This window comes from Cottoperca gobio, chromosome 9, assembly GCF_900634415.1.
Source record: "Cottoperca gobio chromosome 9, fCotGob3.1, whole genome shotgun sequence".
Taxonomy (NCBI): domain Eukaryota; kingdom Metazoa; phylum Chordata; class Actinopteri; order Perciformes; family Bovichtidae; genus Cottoperca; species Cottoperca gobio.
In genome coordinates, this window is record NC_041363.1 from 10,431,087 (window position 1) to 10,453,316 (window position 22,230).

At 39.7% G+C, this 22,230-nt stretch overlaps 1 protein-coding gene across 1 annotated transcript; it reads left to right on the forward strand.

Annotated features, from left to right (window-relative positions):
* The first annotated feature begins 721 nt into the window (after window positions 1-721).
* On the forward strand, window positions 722-20,939 carry LOC115013671 (clustered mitochondria protein homolog). The gene is made up of 41 exons (XM_029440122.1): window positions 722-991; window positions 2,330-2,439; window positions 2,557-2,728; window positions 4,002-4,145; window positions 4,745-4,899; window positions 4,993-5,147; window positions 5,770-5,892; window positions 6,044-6,176; window positions 6,274-6,366; window positions 6,489-6,655; window positions 7,270-7,452; window positions 7,862-8,299; window positions 8,384-8,457; window positions 8,576-8,680; window positions 8,776-8,876; window positions 9,033-9,185; window positions 9,287-9,349; window positions 9,478-9,716; window positions 10,260-10,344; window positions 10,449-10,602; window positions 10,701-10,837; window positions 11,146-11,226; window positions 11,377-11,502; window positions 11,625-11,734; window positions 11,853-11,968; window positions 12,244-12,440; window positions 12,594-12,683; window positions 12,809-12,929; window positions 13,029-13,118; window positions 13,207-13,348; window positions 14,502-14,710; window positions 14,814-14,875; window positions 14,966-15,085; window positions 15,237-15,332; window positions 15,826-16,002; window positions 16,589-16,744; window positions 17,055-17,157; window positions 17,266-17,427; window positions 17,730-17,834; window positions 19,120-19,288; window positions 19,386-20,939. Exons 1-41 carry the CDS (start codon window positions 943-945, stop codon window positions 19,465-19,467), a joined length of 5,547 nt encoding a protein of 1,848 aa, XP_029295982.1. The 5' UTR covers window positions 722-942; the 3' UTR covers window positions 19,468-20,939.
* Window positions 20,940-22,230: the final 1,291 nt, after the last annotated feature.

Genomic DNA, 22,230 nt, shown 5'->3' on the forward strand with positions numbered 1-22,230 from the left:
ATAGGCCTATATGTAGGTCAGCCGATGATATAACTGATTTTATGCTGGTGGTGGTCAGAATGAGGATTTTATGTATTCGTTTTTTCCACTACAATACTCATATCATGTCGAGCACTTGCAGGAATAAGTAGGTGTATGTTTTAAGCAGATGCATGCTTGACTTTCCTGTCTTTCAGCTGAGAGGTAACTAATATCAGGGATTGACATACTGCACATGTTTGGTGGAATGCCAATCAGTAACGCATGGCATTCTAGCAATACCAAAAAAGTCACCTGCTCAGCCATACCCATAAATCTTAATGTTTGGTTTGAACTGAGATATGTGTGAAATGTGTATTTCAGGTGTTGGCCTCCTAACAATGAGAGAGCCACCACATTATGAGGCAGACCCACCCATTTGTGCAGTTGTGACAGGTTAACTGTCTCATGGTTGTATTTATGGCAAACTGATCTCATTAACATGGGTGTAACAAAGAGGATGCACCCATATGGACCCACTTGATCTTGAATGGGAGGAATATTTGTGGTTTATGTCCTTCTGTTTCCATGAAACCATCGGATTCACAAAATAACATTTGTAACTTTAATTTATGTGAAAAGTGGAGTGGTTGCAGTGGCACACCCAATCCAACAAAGTGTGAGACATGCAGAGTAATGAGCCTGTGTGGAGCAATAAGAGGGTGTGGCTTTTTTTTTGCTCAGTAAAAACAGATAAGCTGAGTTTGCCTTGTAGAGAGAGGGGTAGGAGTCACAGTTCTGAACATACAGACCTTTACTTTCACTCTTCTGGGAACTCTTAACAACTCGGCTGCAAGTCTCTACTCACTCTCTTATGCGTTCCTCCAGCACTTTGAAGCAATACGTTTTTAAGGGGAAGCGGCTTCCAGCACAGAGAAGTAAAAACACAAGAAGACAGCTCACGAAAAACTACAACACGCAGCCATGAAGGACAAAGTGAGGAGAGGAGGAGGAAGAAATCAGGCCAAGGCTGGTGAGAAATCCCTGCAATGTTTTTTCTTTCTTTTCTGATTTCGCTCTTTTTGTGTCCCTCTTATTGTTGCTTTTTCCTCTTCCTTCTTTTTTCGTCTGGTGCCTCCCCCGCAGGAGAATGTGAGGTGGGAGTTTTAGCACTGCACTGTTGCTCTGAACATGGCTGGTGCTATTATCTGCTTTCAGCAACTTTTGAACAACTTGGAGAATCTGCTCCACACTTTAAACTTTCATGGGGAATTTATTCACTGAGATGCATGCTGAAATCAACCTGAAATCTCTTGATGAACTGTATGTTGTTTATCCAAAATCTAAAACCTCCCATTTCTTTTCTAATCACCATATCTATCTCAGAATTGCTTCTTCTTTTGTCATATTTTCAAGTGGGCCTTTCAACTTATTTGAGTCTTTTCAACTCCACGTTCACTCGTCTTCAGGTGAGATTGCCCAGGGACCCACCCTCTCCCTAGGAAAAAAGACACATGCCAGAAAATAAATTCTGCCAGCTTGTTTAGTTTATGGTACAAGCTTACCTCAGAAACCAGTGCCAAAATAAACTCATCGGGGCTGAAAACAATGCTGTTTTCTGTAGTAGTAAAGCAGCAGCTCAAGTAGAAAATTGGCTCATGGCTCCAATCCGCAGAGAGGAGGGACCTTCTTCCAGCCAATCATAAACAGAGAAACTATTTTTTGTTTTTTTTGTCCAGTGGTAAAGTAGTCCCAGATTGACAGCCATTGTCTATGCCAAAGTTGTTGTATAAACAATTTGTGCATGACTCTAAGCCAAACTGTAGGTTTGTTATAGGTGTTTGAGAATCCTGCTGTCTCCACATGCCAGCGCTGGGTGTGGTTTTCCCTTCAGGCTGACATGATAAAAAGGTTACAAGCAAATTCAACAGGTTTAGTCGCACTGCAGGTTGAGGAACAAGCTGCAACCTGCTCTCCCCTTTGGCTCTGTGTAAAAAGGAAGACACACCCCACTTTCCCTTTATCTGACAGTTCCTTGCATAAATTCGCTCTCACCCTCAGGCACTCTCACACACACAGACTCTTGAGTCAAGCTCACGATCATTAGAGGGGTTTAGCATTCCTGTTTGGATCTGCAGCAAAAAACTTGATGGAATCTGAACATAATAACCCATAATTGAAATTCATTCATTCTTTCATTCATGTATTCAGGCATTTTCTACAGCAGCATCGGATTTCAGGGTTCATAGTAAGCTAGAAACAATTCCCAGCATGTAATGAGCGGAAGGCAGGAAAACAACCTCAACTATTTTCTTGTCCAGTGCAGCGCTCTGTGTTTATCCTCAGTTAGATTTTTCTCTCCTTCAAACAGATGCAATGAGCATGACTGGTGGAAAAGATGATGTTGGTGTTAGGCAACACGAGGATACATCGTTCCCTGTGAAGATACAGGGAGCAGGAGTAGAGCCATTTGACTTGCAGGTAAAAAAAACAGACTGCCGTTTCCTCTTTGTTCCCTCTTTTTCACTATTTTGTTATTAATAAGATGGAAACATTACATTGACATTATTTTCTGTGTTAAACGGTGTGTCTTTGTAGGTCCATGGATTTTGGCTTGTTCAAGATGCAGTAATGGCTCTACTTTCCAGAGATGAGGTGTGTCCCCGTTCCAACTTGTCACTGTCACTCGCTGGTACGACTCTGGAACCCCTCGCAGAACTGCAAAGCCTTAAGGGGCTTAAACCAGGTGCCATTCTTCGCCTGGTGGAAGGTAGGTTTCTTTTGAGAGCCTTCTCTTTTAGTTTTGCTTTGTGTCCAATCTACATTTTTAGCATGCTTTTCTTTAATAGCTCTGATGTCAGTACTTTATTGTTATTTATTTTGGATTTTATTTTTTTCAAAATGTGTCTTGCAGCATAACTGTGTACTCAAGTTGTATTTAATATCTCACTTATGAGTTTTGACACAGTTGTCAGAAATTTTAGGTAGGACTGCACAATATATATTTGAGTTAGTAGAAAGTGAGTATAGGTAGAAAACGGCACTTTAAAATGTAATTATCATTCATTTTTTATTTTTGCTTTTTGTGTTCAGTTTAATGTTCAATTTGTTCAATAAAATAATTTATTGATTTATTGATTTTTAATTCCACAAGAAATTCATTTCTATTTTTGCTGTATACTAAAAGCAGCGGAAAGCCAGAACTGAGTACAATTTAATAACTTTTTTTTATTGCAAGTTGTATCATTATTGCGATATTCAACAACGATATTGCAAATGTTTCCTCATATCATGCAGCCCTTGTATTTAGTAGTTTTAGCTCTTTAACAATACTCTGTTCTGTAATGTTTTAAGTTGTTGTCTGCCTTTTAACAGTAGTGTTTGCTCTCTTACATGACCCCGTATGGGTCTAGTCTACATATCTAGGGTAATTTATTATGTAATAATTAATAATAGAATCAGAGTATCAGAAAATAATAATCCAGTCCATATTTTCATCACACCCATCACCCTTTCCCTTTCACACACACTTAAGCCTCTCTCACCTCAATGTAAATAGCTGACTCACCTTTTCTGAGTCATTTCAAGGTTTATAGTTGCAGAGATTACAACTATGTGCCAAATAATTAGTGTGTCCCTTACCGGCTAGCTGTTGAAATAATAAAAACAAAGTACCCTGCTATCATTATGTACTGACTTGTGTCTATTATTCTATTATGCTATTATGCATCAATGATTAATTGGTACTCAATGTGCTATTAAATTCAAAATATAACATAAATATAAATAATTAATTAAGTGGATCATGACGTCTAAGAGTAGAACAATTCTTTGCTTTTAGAACAACTGATCTTGAATTGAATTGAATTTGTCCTGTGCATTCTTACTGTTTAAAAAAAAAAGTGTCCACAATTTCATAAAGGTCAGTAACCTTAACCTTATTAGTTAATGCTAATACAGGTCATTCCATTATTTGGGTTTTTTATGTGCGGCTCCCAGTTCTGGCCAGTTTACCTTTATAACACGGCCATGTTTCTTTCCAGAACCCTACACCGCCCGCTCATCCAGGCACCATCTGGCTCGTGTGCTGGAGCTGCTGAGAGCGTCTGGACCTCAGGATGCACTGAGAGAAGGACGCTCACCAAGCATACTGGAGACACTCACACATACACATACACAAACACCAGGTACACACACACACACACGCACACACGCACACACACACACACACACACACACACACACACACACACACACACACACACACACACACACACACACACACACACTGTGCACTTAGATAGAAGAGTAATATAAAGATAAAAAATGAACAATCAAGGAAATGTCTTTTTTTATTTTAGTGCACCGGACAACAGAATACAGCACCTCCTTTAAATAAGTTCACTTATACGTTTTGGACATTGAATTTGATCTTAAATGTCCCAACATCTACTTGTTATTGTTTTACATAACTATATATACATTTTTACATTTAAATGTTTTTTTTATTTATCTATCAAATTATCTAGCCTAACTGCAAAATGTAGGGCTTATTACATAATGGATTTTATTTTACATCCTAATTTATCCATCAGATTATTGTCCATATTTGGAAAGTGATTTCATTTCTGTTCGTATATCTCTTTGGTGTTGTTTTTTATTTTCCTTTTCTCTGTTTTTGTAATTAACTCGATGTCATTGTAATTGAGGGTCGCCCCTCAATGATCTCTCGAGTGTAAATAAAGGTTAAATGGATGCTGATAATCTCCTTTTATTACCGGTGCAGACTCTAGAATACCGAATGGAAAGACCCTGAAACGCTCTTTAAGCAACACAAAAACAGAAACGACCAACCAAGATGTAGCTCCACCTGAGTACCTCCTGCCTGGTTCCTCAGAGAGACCACTCATGGCTCTGCTACCACACAGCTCCCAACCAGAGGTATGTAAATACCTGGAACCTTGTTTCACACTGTGCCAGCCCTTGAGCACACAGACACACTGACTCTCTGTGACTTTATATTTCTCTCATCAGGCTCCCAGCTACCTGAGGGACTTGTCTCTCAGCTGTTGGAACCCGGCTCCGGGACACAGGAAGCTGCAGGGAGACTTCCTGTACATCACTGTGGTGACAATGGAGGAACGACGGTGTGACATCACATCCTGTCCTAAAGGTTTCTTCCTCAATAGGTAAAGAAATAACTTCATGATCCTCATTATGTTCCGTTTATGGTTGCAATAAATGATAGTAGAAAATGTATGAAAGGCGAGTGATAATAACTTAAATGTAAAAATAATAACTTTATTTGAATAGCACCTTTCATACATACAATGCAGCTGTTTACAGTATGTCATTAAAAACAACACAACAGAAATAAAATAGAATACAAAGATAATCATAAAAACTAGAATAAAAGATCCAATAAAAAGGCAGAGAAATAAAAGTATATAAATGCCTGACTAAATACCTCCCTGAATAAGTATGTCTTCAGTTTATTTATATTTTTAGTATTGTCAGCAAAGCTTGCACATAGTAGCTAAAAGTAGTTGCTTTGTGGTTTACTTTAGGTACAGTTAAAATAACAGCATCAGAGGACCTAAGAGCTCTTGTTGGTTGATAAGGAGTTAAAAAATCCAAAATGTAAGAAGGTGCTAGCTATATTATTTACAGCAGTTTAGAGTAAAAGAACCTTAGAGTGATTCTGTCTGAATAACCTCATGTATAAATGACAGTATAAATAATTGAACTTTAACGAGATAAATGTTTCCGTTTAATTATGAATTATATTATGTTTCCACTTCTTCATCTCAGGTCTACAGAAGGAGTGTTTGATCCTCGTCCTGCACAGTCTTCCCCAGTTTGTCACAGTTTCACTGACCTGCTCTGTTACATCAGCCCTGTCTTCAAACAAACTTTGACCACACTTAAAAACGGGTAACATTATTCCCTTTACATAAAGGAAGCATGAATACTACAGTATTTTCTTGTCCAGAAACAGTGGGCTTTTGGAGAGGTGTATAGACCAGATTCAAATAATTAAATGATCATATTAACTGATATTAAACTGTTGCATTTCTTCCTTTAGCTCTCAGTTACCTCCAGTGGAGGTGATGCCCACTCCTTACCATACCCTGAGCTGGCTTGGGCCTCCCTGCGCCTCTCGCACTCACAAAAACACCTTCAGCCGACTGGGAGTGGATGAACAGCCAGAAACACAGGTTAGTTTCAACACAGCATAATTGATTGTGGCTATGTATTGAGTAGCATACTGAGGGCAGTGATATTAACTTTAACTATATGTGTTATTATGTGTAGGCTCCAGACTGGAATGAGGAGATGCAAGTTGCCAGAGATCTTCCACAAGGCAGTCTGGAGGAGAGGCTGCAGAGAGACAGAGCTATACTCCAGGTAACCAAGTGAAGCTGTTATTTAGCTAAAAAAAACAACAGCAGGACAGTTCAGGACTCTTATCACCTGTTTTGCTCAACTTCGCATCCTCACCTTTTATTCATTTTTTGTTTTTCTTTCAGGTAAATGGTGCATTTGTCAGGGCTGTGACGCAGGGGGCTGAAATGGTTGTAGACGGCTTTGTGGACCCGGTGAATGGAAACCCTGAAGACCCAGCTTTCCTGTGGGGCGGCCTCTTCATCAGCCAGGGGGCAACAAGCGCAATGTTTGGTGGTTACAGGGGTCGCAGGTGAGCCCAAACCACAAGTTCTATAACAAGATCCTAGATGTACAGCCATTTGCTCTTAAAGCTAGCTTAGGCAATTTATTTAAGAAACATATTTTGTTACATTCATTTAATTCAGCCCACTTGCCCGTGTACCTGCACGCACTCTTCCAGACCATGCACTCATTGCGCGTGACAAAATTTCCCAATACTAACATGTTAACTTGATAGCTGTGTTTGTGATGACCGTTCATTATAATAATGTGAGGTGTTTTCTAACATGTGAATGAGACATGAGGTATTTGGATACAGTTGGCAATGACAACGTTTCTCTCCTTTCCCCTCGTCGACTCGTCCTCCAGCAGCGTTCATGTGTTTTGGGGGAGTGGTATTGGAGGGAGGCCAGAAGAGAGGGACTGGGATCTTCGAAATCTAGCTCACTCTAGCTCGTTTCTCCAAAGTTGCTTATCCCAGCTTTAATTGTATAGATTATTTTATGGCTGTAAATGATCAAAAGAAGAAAACTGTGTCTCCATGCTGTCTCTGATAAGAGCATCATCAAATATTTTTTGTTTCACTTTTAGAATGGTATTGATTTGGCACTGATTATTCAATTATTTCTTTGTTTGTACTTGCAGGGCTGCTCAGAGACTGGAGCTTCAAGGAGTACAGGCCTACAGTAACATCACTGAGCTGCAGGGGCTGCACATTCTACCTACAGCCATCGTAGACTACAGAGGAGTACGTCTGTCTGCTCAGGGTCTGGCCCCTGGGCTGGAAGGCTCAGAGCAGGACCAGGCAGCAGCTGCTCCTGCCTCAAGGTAGAGGACTCATTATTCAACAACACACTGTGGTAGTTAGGGCTGTAACGATATTAGAATCTCACCTCGTGATTATTGTGGCCAAAATAATTCACACTAATGATATTATCGCAATATGTACAGAAACTAACTAAATAATGCTATGAGAGTCAAATTCATCTTGAACTTGCATTTTTTCTCTTTTTTGGCAAATTAATTGCACTCAAAATGCAAGTATTGGGAGGTGAAAAGAGAGTCTGTAACTATATTATCATATGTGTATTATTAACATGATATCAATATTTTATTTTTAGAATATCACGGTTATCCTTAATACCGGTATATCGTGACACCCTTAGTGGTAGGGGCATTGTGATGCAGACATTTTTTGTGTTTTTTTTGCTGATTGTCTTTCTTTTTTGCTCTATAGAGGCTTGCTGTATGGGATGAATGCAGGACCCCAAGAGTCTCCCCAACGCAGACAGCTGCTACAGCTTTTGGCTCAGGCTGCCAAATATCTCTCTCTCCAGAGACATGTTGTTGTGGGGCACAACAATCACAAGGTACCACTGTTCACCTCAGTGGATGCTCAAGGACTGTTGGGGGCTGATGGGAGGTTCTACATACTGGATGTGTTCAGGACCTTCCCAGCTGATGCAAACTTCTGCCCAGAGGTGGAGACAGAAGGCCAGACAGTAACTGGAGAAGAGGAGAGTAATAAAAGCTGTGAAGAGGGCGAGGAGAAGAAGGGTTGTGTAAAAGAAGGATGGCCAGAGAATTATCACTCAGACGCTGGGCTTCCAAAGAGCTTTCCCCACGGACTCTGTAGACTGAGGCCAGAGCTGGTGCAGGCCTTCATCCAGCACAAGTAAGTTCTACAGGAAATAAAACACTAAACTCAGTTTTAAAAGTTTTTCTGTGAAGTTAAAGTTCTGTTTTATGCTTCTTTTAGACATTGCCAGTACACTCAGCATGTCAGGGAGACGTTGGATGAGAATGGAGGATTAGAAGAATGTGCAACAGCTTGTAAGAATTGTTTTAGGAGATGTTACTGAAACCAAAATAATAGCAAATACATACAGAACTTTAGACCATTTTATATTTACGTTATTTATAAATTTACAAATGTCCTGTTTATTTGCAGGCGATTCTCGAGCCACTACGGCAGTACGAGCTGCTTGTAAAGCAGTGGGCTCAGTCAGCGACATCATCTTTGAGATGCGCTTAAACCCAAGTGTCTTCTCTCCAGGTATCTTGAAAAACTTCACAAACACACACACACACACACAGCCAAATCTTTTGCTGGAACACAATATGACAGGCTTCTGTGTGCTTTATGTTCAGAAGTATCCTTCCCTCCTGGTGAAAGTACGACAACAAAGCTGCAGGAGAGGTTACTGAGGGAAGCCGCCGCTTTCATCATCACACATCAGATACCAGCCTTTGTAAGTGGATCCATTGTTTACATACTGTAATAGGCTCATCTACTGCAAACATGAAACTTACTCATAGTGTGTGTTGTGTTTGTGTGTTGTGTGTGTGTGTGTGTGTGTGTGTGTGTGTGTGTGTGTGTGTGTGTGTGTGTGTGTGTGTGTGTGCAGTTGGAGTATTGCCTACACAGCAATGAGGCACCAATGGATGGAGCTTCTCTAAAGCAGGCGCTACATCAGAGAGGCATCAGCCTCCGGTATCTGGGCCATGTGATCACAAACATCAGCCAGTCAGAACACAAGGAGCGCCTGAGGCATATAATGGTGTGTTTGATATAAAATATAGTCATATAGTAAACTAGTGTTGATGATGTAATCTCTCTCTTAATGGTGCTTTCTAACATTCCTCTTTCCATCTTAACCAGAGATCGGTCATAGGTGAAATATTCACCCGCTCAACAAGAAGAGTGTTCAACAATTTCCTCCAGGTAGTTTTCAGTATTCTGTACAGAGTATTCCTATTCATCGTATGTTTGCGTATCTCAAAGTGAGGTGCAGGTGTGGGTCCACACACTCCAGAAAGAATTAACTGCAGCCTTCGGCTATGTCTTTGCAGGGTGTGGACATGCCTAGTCTCTCTGCAGCTGTCAGTCACTTCCTGTGCTGCCTATTGGTTCCTCACTTCACACCCGCTCCTGTGGGGGAAGAGACTAAGAAAAAGTCAAGGCGACGTGGCCGAGGGGCCGGGGCCGGGGCCGCTGAAAGCACGCTCTGGAGCACGCTTACAGGTGCTGAGCTGTGGAACCTGATCTGCCAGGATGCAGCTGAAACATATGGCATCTCTGACGACCTTGGGTGAGGACACACCCTTTGTTTGTTCTCCCCTCGTGTTTGTTAGTTGGCTCAGAGTCAATTTTAGAACAAGATTCAGATTCAGATCAACTTTACTATACCAAACGGGAAAACTGGATTTCACAGTAAAAACAATACATAATAAGACCACAAAATACTCATAATTAAACACATGTGATCAAATTGAGACTGAGAAACAATAAACAATAAAGTAAAACAAGATTAAATCCACTTTAAAATCTCATTTTGAAAAGTGAGCAGTTAGGATAGCTGTTTATTAAGCTGTATGTTATACAGGCTGATGGCTTGAGGGGAAAATGTGTTTTTGTATCGACTTGTTTTGATTGTATTTTATAAAAGTCTCTTTCCCAGAGTCAGGTTGCTGCTGCGACTGAATGTGAAGTAAATGGGATGGGTACTATCTTTCTGAAAGTTTCCCAATTTTTGTTGAGTTTGGTCTACAGCTAGTTGCTGTTTCTTGGTCAATGCCTATGATTTCTCCTGATGTCCAATTTAAGGAACAACTCCAATTTTTCTCTGTGACAGCTCTGGTCCAAACCACCTGGTGGAGCATTACGGCCTTCAAAAGCTCTCTTTGCTCAGAGAGTTCTGTTTAAAGACCGGAGTACAGGTAACAGACATCTGTCATCAGATCAACTGAGTTAAAATTGAGAAATGGCAGATAAAAACTTGAAAAGAGATACTTAAAGTGTGTTTTTTCTGTGTCTACACCAGTTGAGACTGAGAGACTACGTCCTCGACAACCAAAATAAAGCTCCCATTGGTCCAGACGACGTCCTCAACATCTTCCCTGTTGTCAAGCACATTGAAATGCCAACTGTGGATGCTTCAAAAGCACACCGTACTGCACAGGCCTTCATTCAGAAGGGTGGGTCAATAAAGCCCTTGTGCTCCAGATTCATGTTCTTTGTGCTCAATGAAAAATAAATTAATAAATAAACATTATTCTATGTTTCCCAACTGCAGGTCTGCTGGATAAGGCCCATGAAAACCTGAAAGAAGCAGTCTTCTTGTTTGGTAGAGTGTGTGACCTGAACCCTGAGGCCTGTTATTGCCACAACCTGTTGGCCAAGGTGGCCTTCGTGCAGGGCAAAGCAGCTGAGGTAGTTTTTACAGCTACATTAACACGTTTTGTGGTACAAGAAAGTAACCAAGTACATTTCCTCAACTACATTTGGAGGTACTTTATAACTAGTCCACTAGAGAGGGAAATATTATACTTTCTACATATATCTGGCAGCTTAGTTACAAGTTACTTTGAGGAAGATTGTACAGACAGTGTACTGTACCACTCTGGAAAAAGCCAAAGTGTCCGTGTCAATTTCACAAGTTAAGAAGTGATTGTTATTCTTAATATAAATTATGCTGTCCATTAATTCTTGTCATTGCTGTGACTTTCTCTGTCCTCAAGGCTCGCAGTATCCAGCTGAAAGCAGTGGTCATCAGTGAGAGAGTTTTTGGCTTTGACCATCCAAACACAATCCAGCAATATGTGAGTATAGCTACACATACTTCATCCAGAGATACCTCTACTGGAAATCAAACCCCTGCTCTCTGTGAGATAGAAGGGAACTGTACGTTTCTGTATGCACTGTGTAATGTGTATCGGGTACAATTATTCTCATCTTGTTGTCATATGCAGGCCCTCTTGGCTGTGTATGTGTTTGCTGGAGGGGAGACGGCCCTGGCCCAGAAGTGTCTTCTCAGAGCTCGTCTGTTAATGCTAACAGTCCACGGAGAGGACCATCCCTACATCGCAACACTGGATGTAGGTTACGACACCTTGGTGTCCACCTCAAGCACAAAAAAGACTTTTTACAATATCATTATAAACTTGCATAACATTTTTTGCTTTTCAACAATGCCAATCCTCTCATTGTTTTCTTGCAGACTTGTCTTGGGTTGGTGCTGACCGGGGATCAGAAAGAGCAGTTCTTAAAGAACGCCCTCAGACTCAACACCTCCTTCTTCGGCCCCTCACATGTGCATACTGCTCTCAAGTAAGGCGCCATTTTTGGCTTGCACACATATTTTGTACAACAGGTTATTAAGTTTATCTATTTTGTCCCCTTTTCTAACATCATTACAATTCCTGTCCCTGGTTTCTTGTGTGTGCAGTCAGCACCTGTTGGCCCAGTGGATGTGCAGCAAGGGAGAATACAGAAGTGCTATGACCCATGAGAAAGAGGCGCTCACTGCTTTTACTTCCATGGTCAGTATATCTGCTTGCGAGAGTATGGGTTGTTTGTGCTTATTGAAACTTATTGAAAATGTTCTGGTACAGAATATAAATCCTCTACACCACACCCACAGACACTTCCTCTTGGTGATGCTGCTGCAGAAGTCTAAAACCAGTCATCAAAGATTACTGCCGACTTGAATATTCCCATAAACATTGCCAAAACTAAAGCAGAGCAATAACATACTACCTGCATGACCTCATAGAACCTTTGCTTGCAATTTTCCCATAAACCTTGTTTGTATTGACTTGTGTTTGTTCACTGTGCAGTAGGAGACAAAGAGGGGGGTGAGATAGTAATAGCTGTGGAAGGAGAGCGATATGATGTACATGTCAGGGAGAGGAAGCGCTATGCTGTGTACTGGGAGCAAGGCCCCACTGAAGTACGCCGCTGTTCCTGGTTCTATAAAGGAGATAAAGACACCAGGTTCATGCCGTACCCTGAGGACTTCTGCAAGAACCTGGAGGTAGTCTGACACCGACGCCGAACCGTTATCATCACACTGCTCATTCCTACAACTCCTGACTTCATTCTCTTCCTAACTTTGCCTGTTCCTCATGTACTCTTTTCATTTTTGTGTGTCTTTGATTCCTTCCCCTCCCATCCTTCAATTTTTTAGGAGGCCTATATGATTGCAGTCACCTTGAACGAATGGAAGAGGAAACTGGAGTTTCCCAATGGAGAAACTGTCATCTTACACAATCCCAAGGTAAGGCCTGCTTTTAAAATATGCACTATAATTAAATACACAACAAAGCCACACCAGGGCCTTTTAAATATATTAAATTAGGTACATTGTTTCCTTTTAATAAGCTTTCCCTGCTCCTCTCTCAGCTGATAATGCAGTATCAGCCAATGGGATTGCAGGATGAGTGGGTGTCCTCCCCCTCGGAGCAGACCCGGCCTCGAACAGTCAAAAGGGGAGTGGACAACATCTCTGTAGAAATACCTGATGGTACGTGTGTGTGGATACCAGTAAGAAACAACTAGAATATAAGCTAATTTAACAAAGTAAGAGCTACTAGCTTACACTTATTTCTGTGTGCGTTCCCAGGTGAACCAGAAAAGGTGGATCACCTTGTCTTTATGGTCCATGGCATCGGCCCTGCCTGTGACCTGCGCTTCAGATCCATCATACAGTGTGGTGAGCTTGTATGTGTGTATATTGTTCTGTATATATATACATATATTTATGTGTATGTATGACTCCTTTTCTTCTTGTCCCTCTCCAGTAAATGACTTCAGGAGTGCTTCCCTGTCCCTCTTGGCCTCTCACTATAAGCGTGCCCAGCAGGATGGCCAGGTAGGAAGAGTGGAGTTCCTCCCAGTCAACTGGCACAGCGCTTTACACGGAGATGCCACTGGTGTGGACGAGTAAGTGTGGAGAGAGATTGACAAATCGAGATCCCTCTATTGTACAATACTCCGTATGCCTCCAATAATAATAATAAAATTATTAATAAACTTTATTTCTATAGCACCTTTCATAGAAGAAATGGAGCACAGAAGTGCTTCATGATGAGGGAAAATAGGCAGAAAGAACATAAAAACATGGATAGATGCCAAATGAATGGAAAATAAGATAAGAATATAACACACACTTGATACTAATAGTAAAAATAAGATGAAATAGAACACACAGAGTGCATAACATAATGAAAATAAAACCTGAATAATAATAATAAAAATAATGTTTTAAATGTTAAAATCAGTACCCATATTTGCACGGTGTGCATATACAGGTCTCCATTGTTTTATACTCTGTTCTTACCTTTTTTATATATATATATATATATATATATATATATATATATATATATATATATATATATATATATATATATATATATATATATATATGTGTGTATATATATTATATGTGTGTATATATATATATGTATATATATTGTGTATATATATATATATGTATATATGTGTGTATATATATATGTATATATATAGTGTGTATATATATTTATATATATTATATATATATATATATAGATATGTGTATATATATATATATATATATATATATATATATGTATATATTATCTATATATATATCTTATACTATATATTATATATATATATATTATATATATAATATATTATTATTATATTGTGTTTATATATATATATTGTATATATATAGTGTGTATATATCTCTATATTTCTATTATATATGTTTAGATATATATATATGGTATATATATATATGTGTGTAATATATATAATATATGTGATATAGATAATATAGTAGGTAATAGTGATATATTATAATATATATATTATATATGTGTGGTGTATAAGATATATCTTCTATATATAATATATGTGTATATATATTTTAATCATCCACCGAGATTAAATTTACCCAGAAAGTCTTTCGCCTCGAGTGCGCTCTCTACTACCAATCAGCGCCTAGATCTCTGAGACTATAAATAAACACAACATAATCTACTTTTAACCAACCAAAAAATACGTGCAGAAAATGTTCAAACTCTGTCTTCCCCCCACTTTCCAGGGATATCCAGAGGATCACTCTCCCCAGCATCAGCAGGCTGAGACATTTCACCAACGACACTCTGCTGGACCTGTTTTTCTATAACAGCCCCACCTACTGCCAGACCATAGTGGACACAGTGGCCTCAGAGATCAACAAGCTCCACACCCTCTTCAAACAGAGACACACAGAGTTCAATGGGGCCATTTCAGTAGTGGGCCATAGCCTGGGTAAGACATGCACAAACACAGAAACACACCCAAACACACCCATTGAAACAAGTCATTGAAATGCTGAATTTGAACTCTTTCACCTTGGTCTCTCTTTCCTCAGGTTCACTGATCCTGTTTGACCTGCTAACCAATCAGAGGACTGGATCAGAAGCCAGAGAGGGGGTACGGTAACATCAGTTTATATAATGCATATTTGTCTACATGTTGATAAAAAAAATCCACTTCACTCTCTCATCCCTCTCTGTGCTTTAGGTTCCCTCTGGTGAGCCCTTTCGTCTGAGCGGTGACACACTGCAGGAGACTCTGACCAGACTGGACCTACAGCAATACCTGGATACACTACAGGCAGAAAACCTAGACCTGGAATCACTGGTAAAACATACACATACACATACACATACACATACACATACACATACACACACACACACACACACACACACACACACACACACACACACACACTGGATATATAAATTCAAGTGTAAAACATAGTTAAAAACTAATGGATCTCCTCTCTTAGGCTCTTTGCCAAGACGGTGATCTCAAAGATTTAGGAATTCCTCTTGGACCTCGGAAGAAGATCCTGAACTACGTCAGGAGAAAATGGCTTTCAGAGGTCAGACAGCCAGAAACGTATAACTATTACAACCTTTCATATTTGTGTGGGGGAACTGGTTTACTGTGAGAAACAGGCGGTTTGATTCGGCTAATTTAATGTATGGCCAGTTCCTCTTTTGCTTGGGGGCTCTCTTTCCAAATAATAGCAACCATATAAAGTATCTACAGTTCGATTTATATAACTTTTTATGTGTTTTTCTTACCACTCATTTATTATTATTTATCTTTATCATTTCATCTTTTTTTAATATTGTATTTATGTTATTTATTTGTGTTTCACTTATGATTTATGTGAAATCAAATGTATATATATTTACATGTAAGTGTTTATGGAATCAATTTAGTTTGATTACCAAACTGTACAGTAAACTATAATAGGGACAGGGCTCTGAAGGAGCAGAAACCTGGGGGGGGGGGGTATATTGTGTATATCCAACTGTATCTGAGACTTAAATAAATAAATAACTTTTTATATTTCTCAATCTAAACAGAATTGTAAGACGGGGGGAGTACATCTGCCACCAGGGTTGCAAGTTCCACCTCAAGTGACCAGCGATCACGATGGAGACCAATCTTCAGGAGTGACGACGCCGCAGTCCCAGTTCCACAGGGCGCAGTCTGTCACCAGTGCCGTGGACTACGAATACTTTAACGTCGGCATCGGACAGGTACCACACATGGACACAGACATTAAAAGTTGTGCTTGGGAGTACCAGCAGATAAAAGCTTTGATGCATCAACTTCCTGCTTCTCTCCTTCCCCCGCTTGCCTGGACAGACCAATGGAGGCATAGCCAAGGGACAGGTGTGTCTCACATGGTGTCCCCATGCTCTCAGGCTTTGTCCTTAGCTCTCTATATGATCTCACTGTGCCTGGGGGTTCTTTTCACATGCACTCTGGTCTGGTCAGGGAAAACTCAAGGCGACTTGAATTATAGTGGCTATTTTATGAGCAATAGGGTTTCCAAGTCACATCATGCCATGATTGAGGCTACCACCACACTCTGTGTCTGTGCTCATCCTGTCCTGCATGAATGGTCAGCTCCCTGCTCTCCACTTTCCCTGCTGTCATACACCCCTGCTGTTGTCTTGATGTCATGAAATGTAGTTTAAATGTAAGCATCATAGTGCACCAAAAGGAGTGTTTCCCTCCAGCTGAATAGCTGTGTCTTCTTAGAACGCAAACTGTTCAAATCATAACATTTTTAAAACAAATTGAATAGCACATGTTTCCGACCCCATCTTCTCTCCACAGGTATCCATTGATTACCCACAGCTGGCTTTCCACCCTCAAACATTTTTTGCATTTGGCTCTCCTATTGGAATGTTCCTGACCGTTCGTGGGCTCAAACACATCGATCCCAACTACACCTTCCCAACCTGCAAGAGCTTTTACAACATCTACCACCCGGTGAGTAATCACATATTTACTGCATCTGCCCATTCAGACACACATCCCACCCCCTCCCCTGGAATGGTTAGAGCCATGTTGGTAATTACAGATGTAACCGCAGCATTGAATCATCATAGTGACAAGAATACTACTAGAAGTTTCACCGCTGTGTAATTATGCCAACATTTCTAAGATGAATGAACTTTTGGCATCAATAACATGCACATGAGCTAAAGAGAACACTAAAAAACGACCAATGTTGGAGTTATGTTTTAGGGGTTATATATTAAGAGTTACATTCATCTCTTCCCCTCTTATTGCTGTGTAGTATGACCCCGTGGCCTATCGGTTAGAGCCCATGATTGTAACAGAGGTGGATCTAGAGCCCATGCTGATCCCTCATCATAAAGGCCGCAAGAGAATGCACCTGGGTATGGCTGTCTGTTATTTTTCTCCTTGTCTTTGCGGAACAATATTGTGGTGCGGGCTTTCGTCTTTGCAGGCTTAATGATAATCTTGGTTTTCTGTTTGTTTAATAGAACTAAAGGACAGCTTGACCCGTATGAGCATGGATTTGAAGAACAATGTTTTGGGATCGTTACGGACGGCGTGGCAGTCCTTTGCGAGACTACCAGTTGCTGCACTGCCCCCAGTGGACGATGGAGACACTACAATAGCGGGACACCTCCAAGAGACACAGGGTAGAAAAAAATAACGTGTGTGTGTGTGTGTGTGTGTGTGTGTGTGTGTGTGTGTGTGTGTGTGTGTGTGTGTGTGTGTGTGTGTGTGTGTGTGTGTGTGTGTGTGTGTGTGTGTGTGTGTGTGTGTGTGTGTGTGTGTGTGCGCGCGCGCGCGCAAGAGTTTCTCTAACCCAGTCTCCTTATACTCTTCTCACCCACCTCTACGTGTTGCCACCCTCCCTTCCCCTCTTCTCCCCTCTTCTGCTCTGTCTGGTGGTTGCTCCTGCTTCCCTCTTCCCTTACCACTTTACCATGAACATCAGCCTCAGCGGCAGTCACTGATTCTGCTAAGAGGGACGGGAAAAGTGCTGATATTTGGACTAAAATACTGGAGTGGCCCAGGGCCCTTCATAAGCATTACTTCAAAGGTAAGCCAGGATAGTCACTTGGCTAGAATATATGGAAAAACAAGTAAAGCTACTTTACTTATTATTAGCTTTGCAATCTGGTTTTATCAGTAACTGTAAACCTGCGAGCCTATACAAACTTGTGTTTCATCCTGCTTGTTCCATTTAACTTCTCTGGTCTTAATCTAGAAAATAAACATGCACAAAGGAGGCAAAACGGAGTATTTTCATCACCTGTTTTTATGGTTAAAACTATGCCGCAGTACCTGCAGAATTTATTTTAAAACTAACTTGGCGGGACTCAATTATTGTGGTTTACTTTGGCACGTCAGCCCACTCACAAAGAGCCGATGTTATATTATGTACTGTATTTGAATATTGCTTCAGGATCTCAATAATCCTTTGCTCCTCCTTATTTCATGCCTAACTGCACTACTACATTTTACTAATCTTCAACTCAATGTTGAGTTCACTGACATCCCCTTCAGGCCCTTCCCTCCCTCTCCCGTGGTCAGTTCTGATTGGTTGAAATTATTGACTGCTTTATGGATCGTCAACAATTCAATTCAAACAGCAGGTGATGTAAATCATCAGTGACAAGTCCCCTACAGTAGCTACTTGCAGGTACACGTCCTACCCTTTACTGTAATACTTCAAGTGCTTGGTCTGTTAGTTAATTAAATGGGTCACAGCTGCTGTTAGAAGAGCAGACAAATTCAACAATAGCTTATTTGTTTAACTTTTCCCTCTCTAATATGTTAAAGAGGACTCCATATCTTTTTATTTACAACCCTTACAACCTTCACTTGTATCAAGTATAGTTGTGCACAATCCCAAACATGAGACTCTTTAGGAACGTAGTACAATTTAATTTGAGATTTAATTTAAGATTTTCTGCCAGCAGCCAGTTTAGAGCTCATCTGCAGTACATTGGGTGTTTGTGGAGAGCCCTTGTGAGATAACTCAAACATCATAACATAAAACAACAACGCATTGTAACATTCCAACTCACTCACTCACTCACCACTCACTCACCACTCACTCACTCACCAACCACTCCCACTGACATTTACGCAACCCATTCATACCTGGTACTTCGAGGTGTTGCGTGGTATTTTACATTTTAAAAGCTTTGTGTTGTAGACTAATGTGAGTTTTTTTCACCTGTAGACACTCTCTTCTTTCCTGACAATTTTCTGATCTGTTCTGGTTTTACCAAAAAGTCTGAGTCACTACAGAAAGCTGCTGTTAGCTATTGTTTTTGTTGTCTGTTGCCTGCCTTTACAGCCATATTCTGTCCCTGCAGGATCGTGTGACGAGGTAGAGTCCTCAGTATCAGCAGAGCAGAGGGAGCAGTCTGAGATTAAAGTGGGGATGTTGAATGGAGGACGAAGGATCGACTTTGTACTTCAGGAAAAACCCATCGAGAGCTTCAACGAGTACCTGTTTGCCATCCAGTCACATCTGTGTTACTGGTGAGTCATGCATACCTGTGGAGGGGTGCACCACATAATGGTTCTTTTTCGTATTTAGTGTTACTGATATTTTCTCTGTGCTCTATCCCATTTTTAGGGAATCTGAAGATACTGCTCTCCTGCTGCTGAAGGAGATCTATGACAAGCTAGGTGTGGCCTTTGAACAGCCACAACAGTAATACAGTTTAATAATTGTAGACTTGCTTTCTAACATGACATTAACCTCAAAGGTAGAAAGTGAAGGACAGCTGTCAGAGCCAGAGGCCGCACAATCCTCTTCCATAATGCCTTACCGTCTGGGTGTTACCTGACTGCCCCGCCTTCTCCTTCTTTGACAATGGAGACTGTTTGGCTGCAGTCAGGCGATCTTGGTTCAGATATCTCAGTGAACCTTCATTTGAGGTTGCTGTGGCTTCTTGGTGCTGCCTAAACTCCCACTGCAGGAATGGTGTCCGATATTTGTTTCAGATCCAGCCGAACATCAGTGTCATGCTCCTAGTTGCACTTTTCCCATTCATTCTTCATTTGACATTACTTTGCACTTTTATTTTTCCAACAATTTAATATCATGCATACAGCTGCAGCTGAATAATTATTTAAAAAATATGTATCATGATAACCAGAAGACAAAAACAAGTTGCGTATCAATGTATTTGACAACAAAACATTTTTTTTATCTCAGAATATATATGTATAGATATATATAAATTAGATTATAATCTTTAAAAAAATAATATTCCCAGCCCTATGTAAAGCCTCCAGATATGTAGAACTATTATTATAATTAAATTGACAATAGACAAGTCTTTCGCTCAGTGCTTGCTTTAACTTGTCATTATTAAGTACATTTTGATTACACAATGTAATGACTAATGTAACTAGAACTGGCTCCAAAATTTGCCAGATGACATCATTCAATTTGCATATTGATTACATCATTGTCCTTTTATTTGCATGAAGCTTAGTGCTTGAGTTGAAAAGTTGTCTATTTGCCACTTTAACTATAAGTATGTTCAACAGGGTATCTCACCCTTTAAACTTAAGCTGTCTCGACCAAGGAAGCTCTCCCTTAGCCTCCCAGTAGACCTTCATAAATAAACAGGTCCGATGGTTTCATTTGTTTGACTATAACCAGTCAATATGAAATGTTTAGGTTCTAAAGGGAAATTAAGGTTGATATTTTGTATCCTGGCAGCTCCATTTGTGCAATATGACAATGATGTTGAGGTCACTTGTTTTTCCTTTCACAGATGTAAGCAAGTGAAGTTCATCTTGCCTTCTAATAATATTTATTATTGCACTTGCAATATGAATTTCAGTTTAAACAAATTGGCACCTGTGTCTAAATGAAGGGATCCTGATGAATAATTTAGTCAGAAATTAAGTAGAAAGATGCATGTGCTTGAAAGGACAAGCTGGTTGTCTTGTCCATAGTTTGTGTATGTATGTACTGGATGTGCGGTGAGTACAGTATTATATTACTGTACAGAAAGGCCAGTTCCACTTCATCTCCCAGAGGTCTGTGCCATTCCTCCTCTATCACTTTTGACACAAAAGTCCTTCGTTCTCTAATTCCTAACAGCAGTGTGTCTGTGTGTGTGTGTGTGTGTGTGTGTGTGTGTGTGTGTGTGTGTGTGTGTGTGTGTGTGTGTGTGTGTGTATATATACATATATATCATATATATGATATATATATATATATCATATATATTATATATATATATATATATATATATATATATATATATATACACACACACACACACATTAAATTGATTTAATTCTAATACAGAGTGGCATCTCACATAGATAATTTTAACTTTTGTATAATCTAAGGGCCAAATGCTACATATTTCCCTTATCTGTTCCTTTGTATCAAGGTATTGTAAATTCATATTCTGTATTGCATGCACTTTTTTGTTATGTTAGAGAAGGGTTTCTCAATATTTTCTGGTCCTGACCTAATTCTTAGGTCCCAAAATGTTTTTTTCATTTCATTCATTATTCACACAAACCCAGCAATAAGAAAGTTGTCGCATTGAACACTTGTGAATTTGATTCAAAGAGCATGATACATAGATTATATAGAAATTAGGTTTTAAAGAATATCAATTTATTTTATATAAAAATATATGCTATAAATATTAATATATCAGTGTTATAAATATCACAAATATGCACCATCCAGCAACATGGAGTCCAGACTATAAAGTTGATAGACAGTGTGTTGGAGTGATTTCAATTTACAAAATGACTCATACGTTATGCACCGTCAGGGCGCCACATCCCTCAGCACTAAAGCTACGCCCTGTATCTCAGTCATCTGGGTGTAACATCTGCACAATACATGAATTAATCTCACTGGGTTGTTCATTTTTCTTCCTTTAGAAATGCACTGAATGCTAATTATCATGTTGCCATTTCCGTTAACTTCACCACCATCTCTGTTCCTGTCTGTTTTAGTGTCTAACAGTAAAACAGGACTTAATGGTTCCTGACTCCTCTTCCTTATCATAAATACTGTTTTTGCACTTAAAATGTTGATACATACCAAAAAACAGATGTTCTTCTTTCTGTAAACATACTCAATGGTAACATGTTGTGTGTGCCATAATAAAACATTACAAGTGTCTTGTTATGTTCTTTAGATTTCATTGAAGCATTCTGGATTTTACACATTAAATTCAATAGCTTTTTTTAGGATTTGTACCATGTTGACGCAGGACATCATTGACAGCCAAAAACGTATTGCATAATTACCACCTATTGAGCTTCTTGTAAATCTAATGGAACAATTTACAGATCTAGTTTATCATAAGAAAACAGGGAGGGGTTTTAACAGAAACGCACACGGTGCTTAGTTCAGCAGGTCACAGACAATCATAGATGTCAATCATATGAAATATGAAAAGTAAATACATTTAAATGTAAAAGTAATGTAT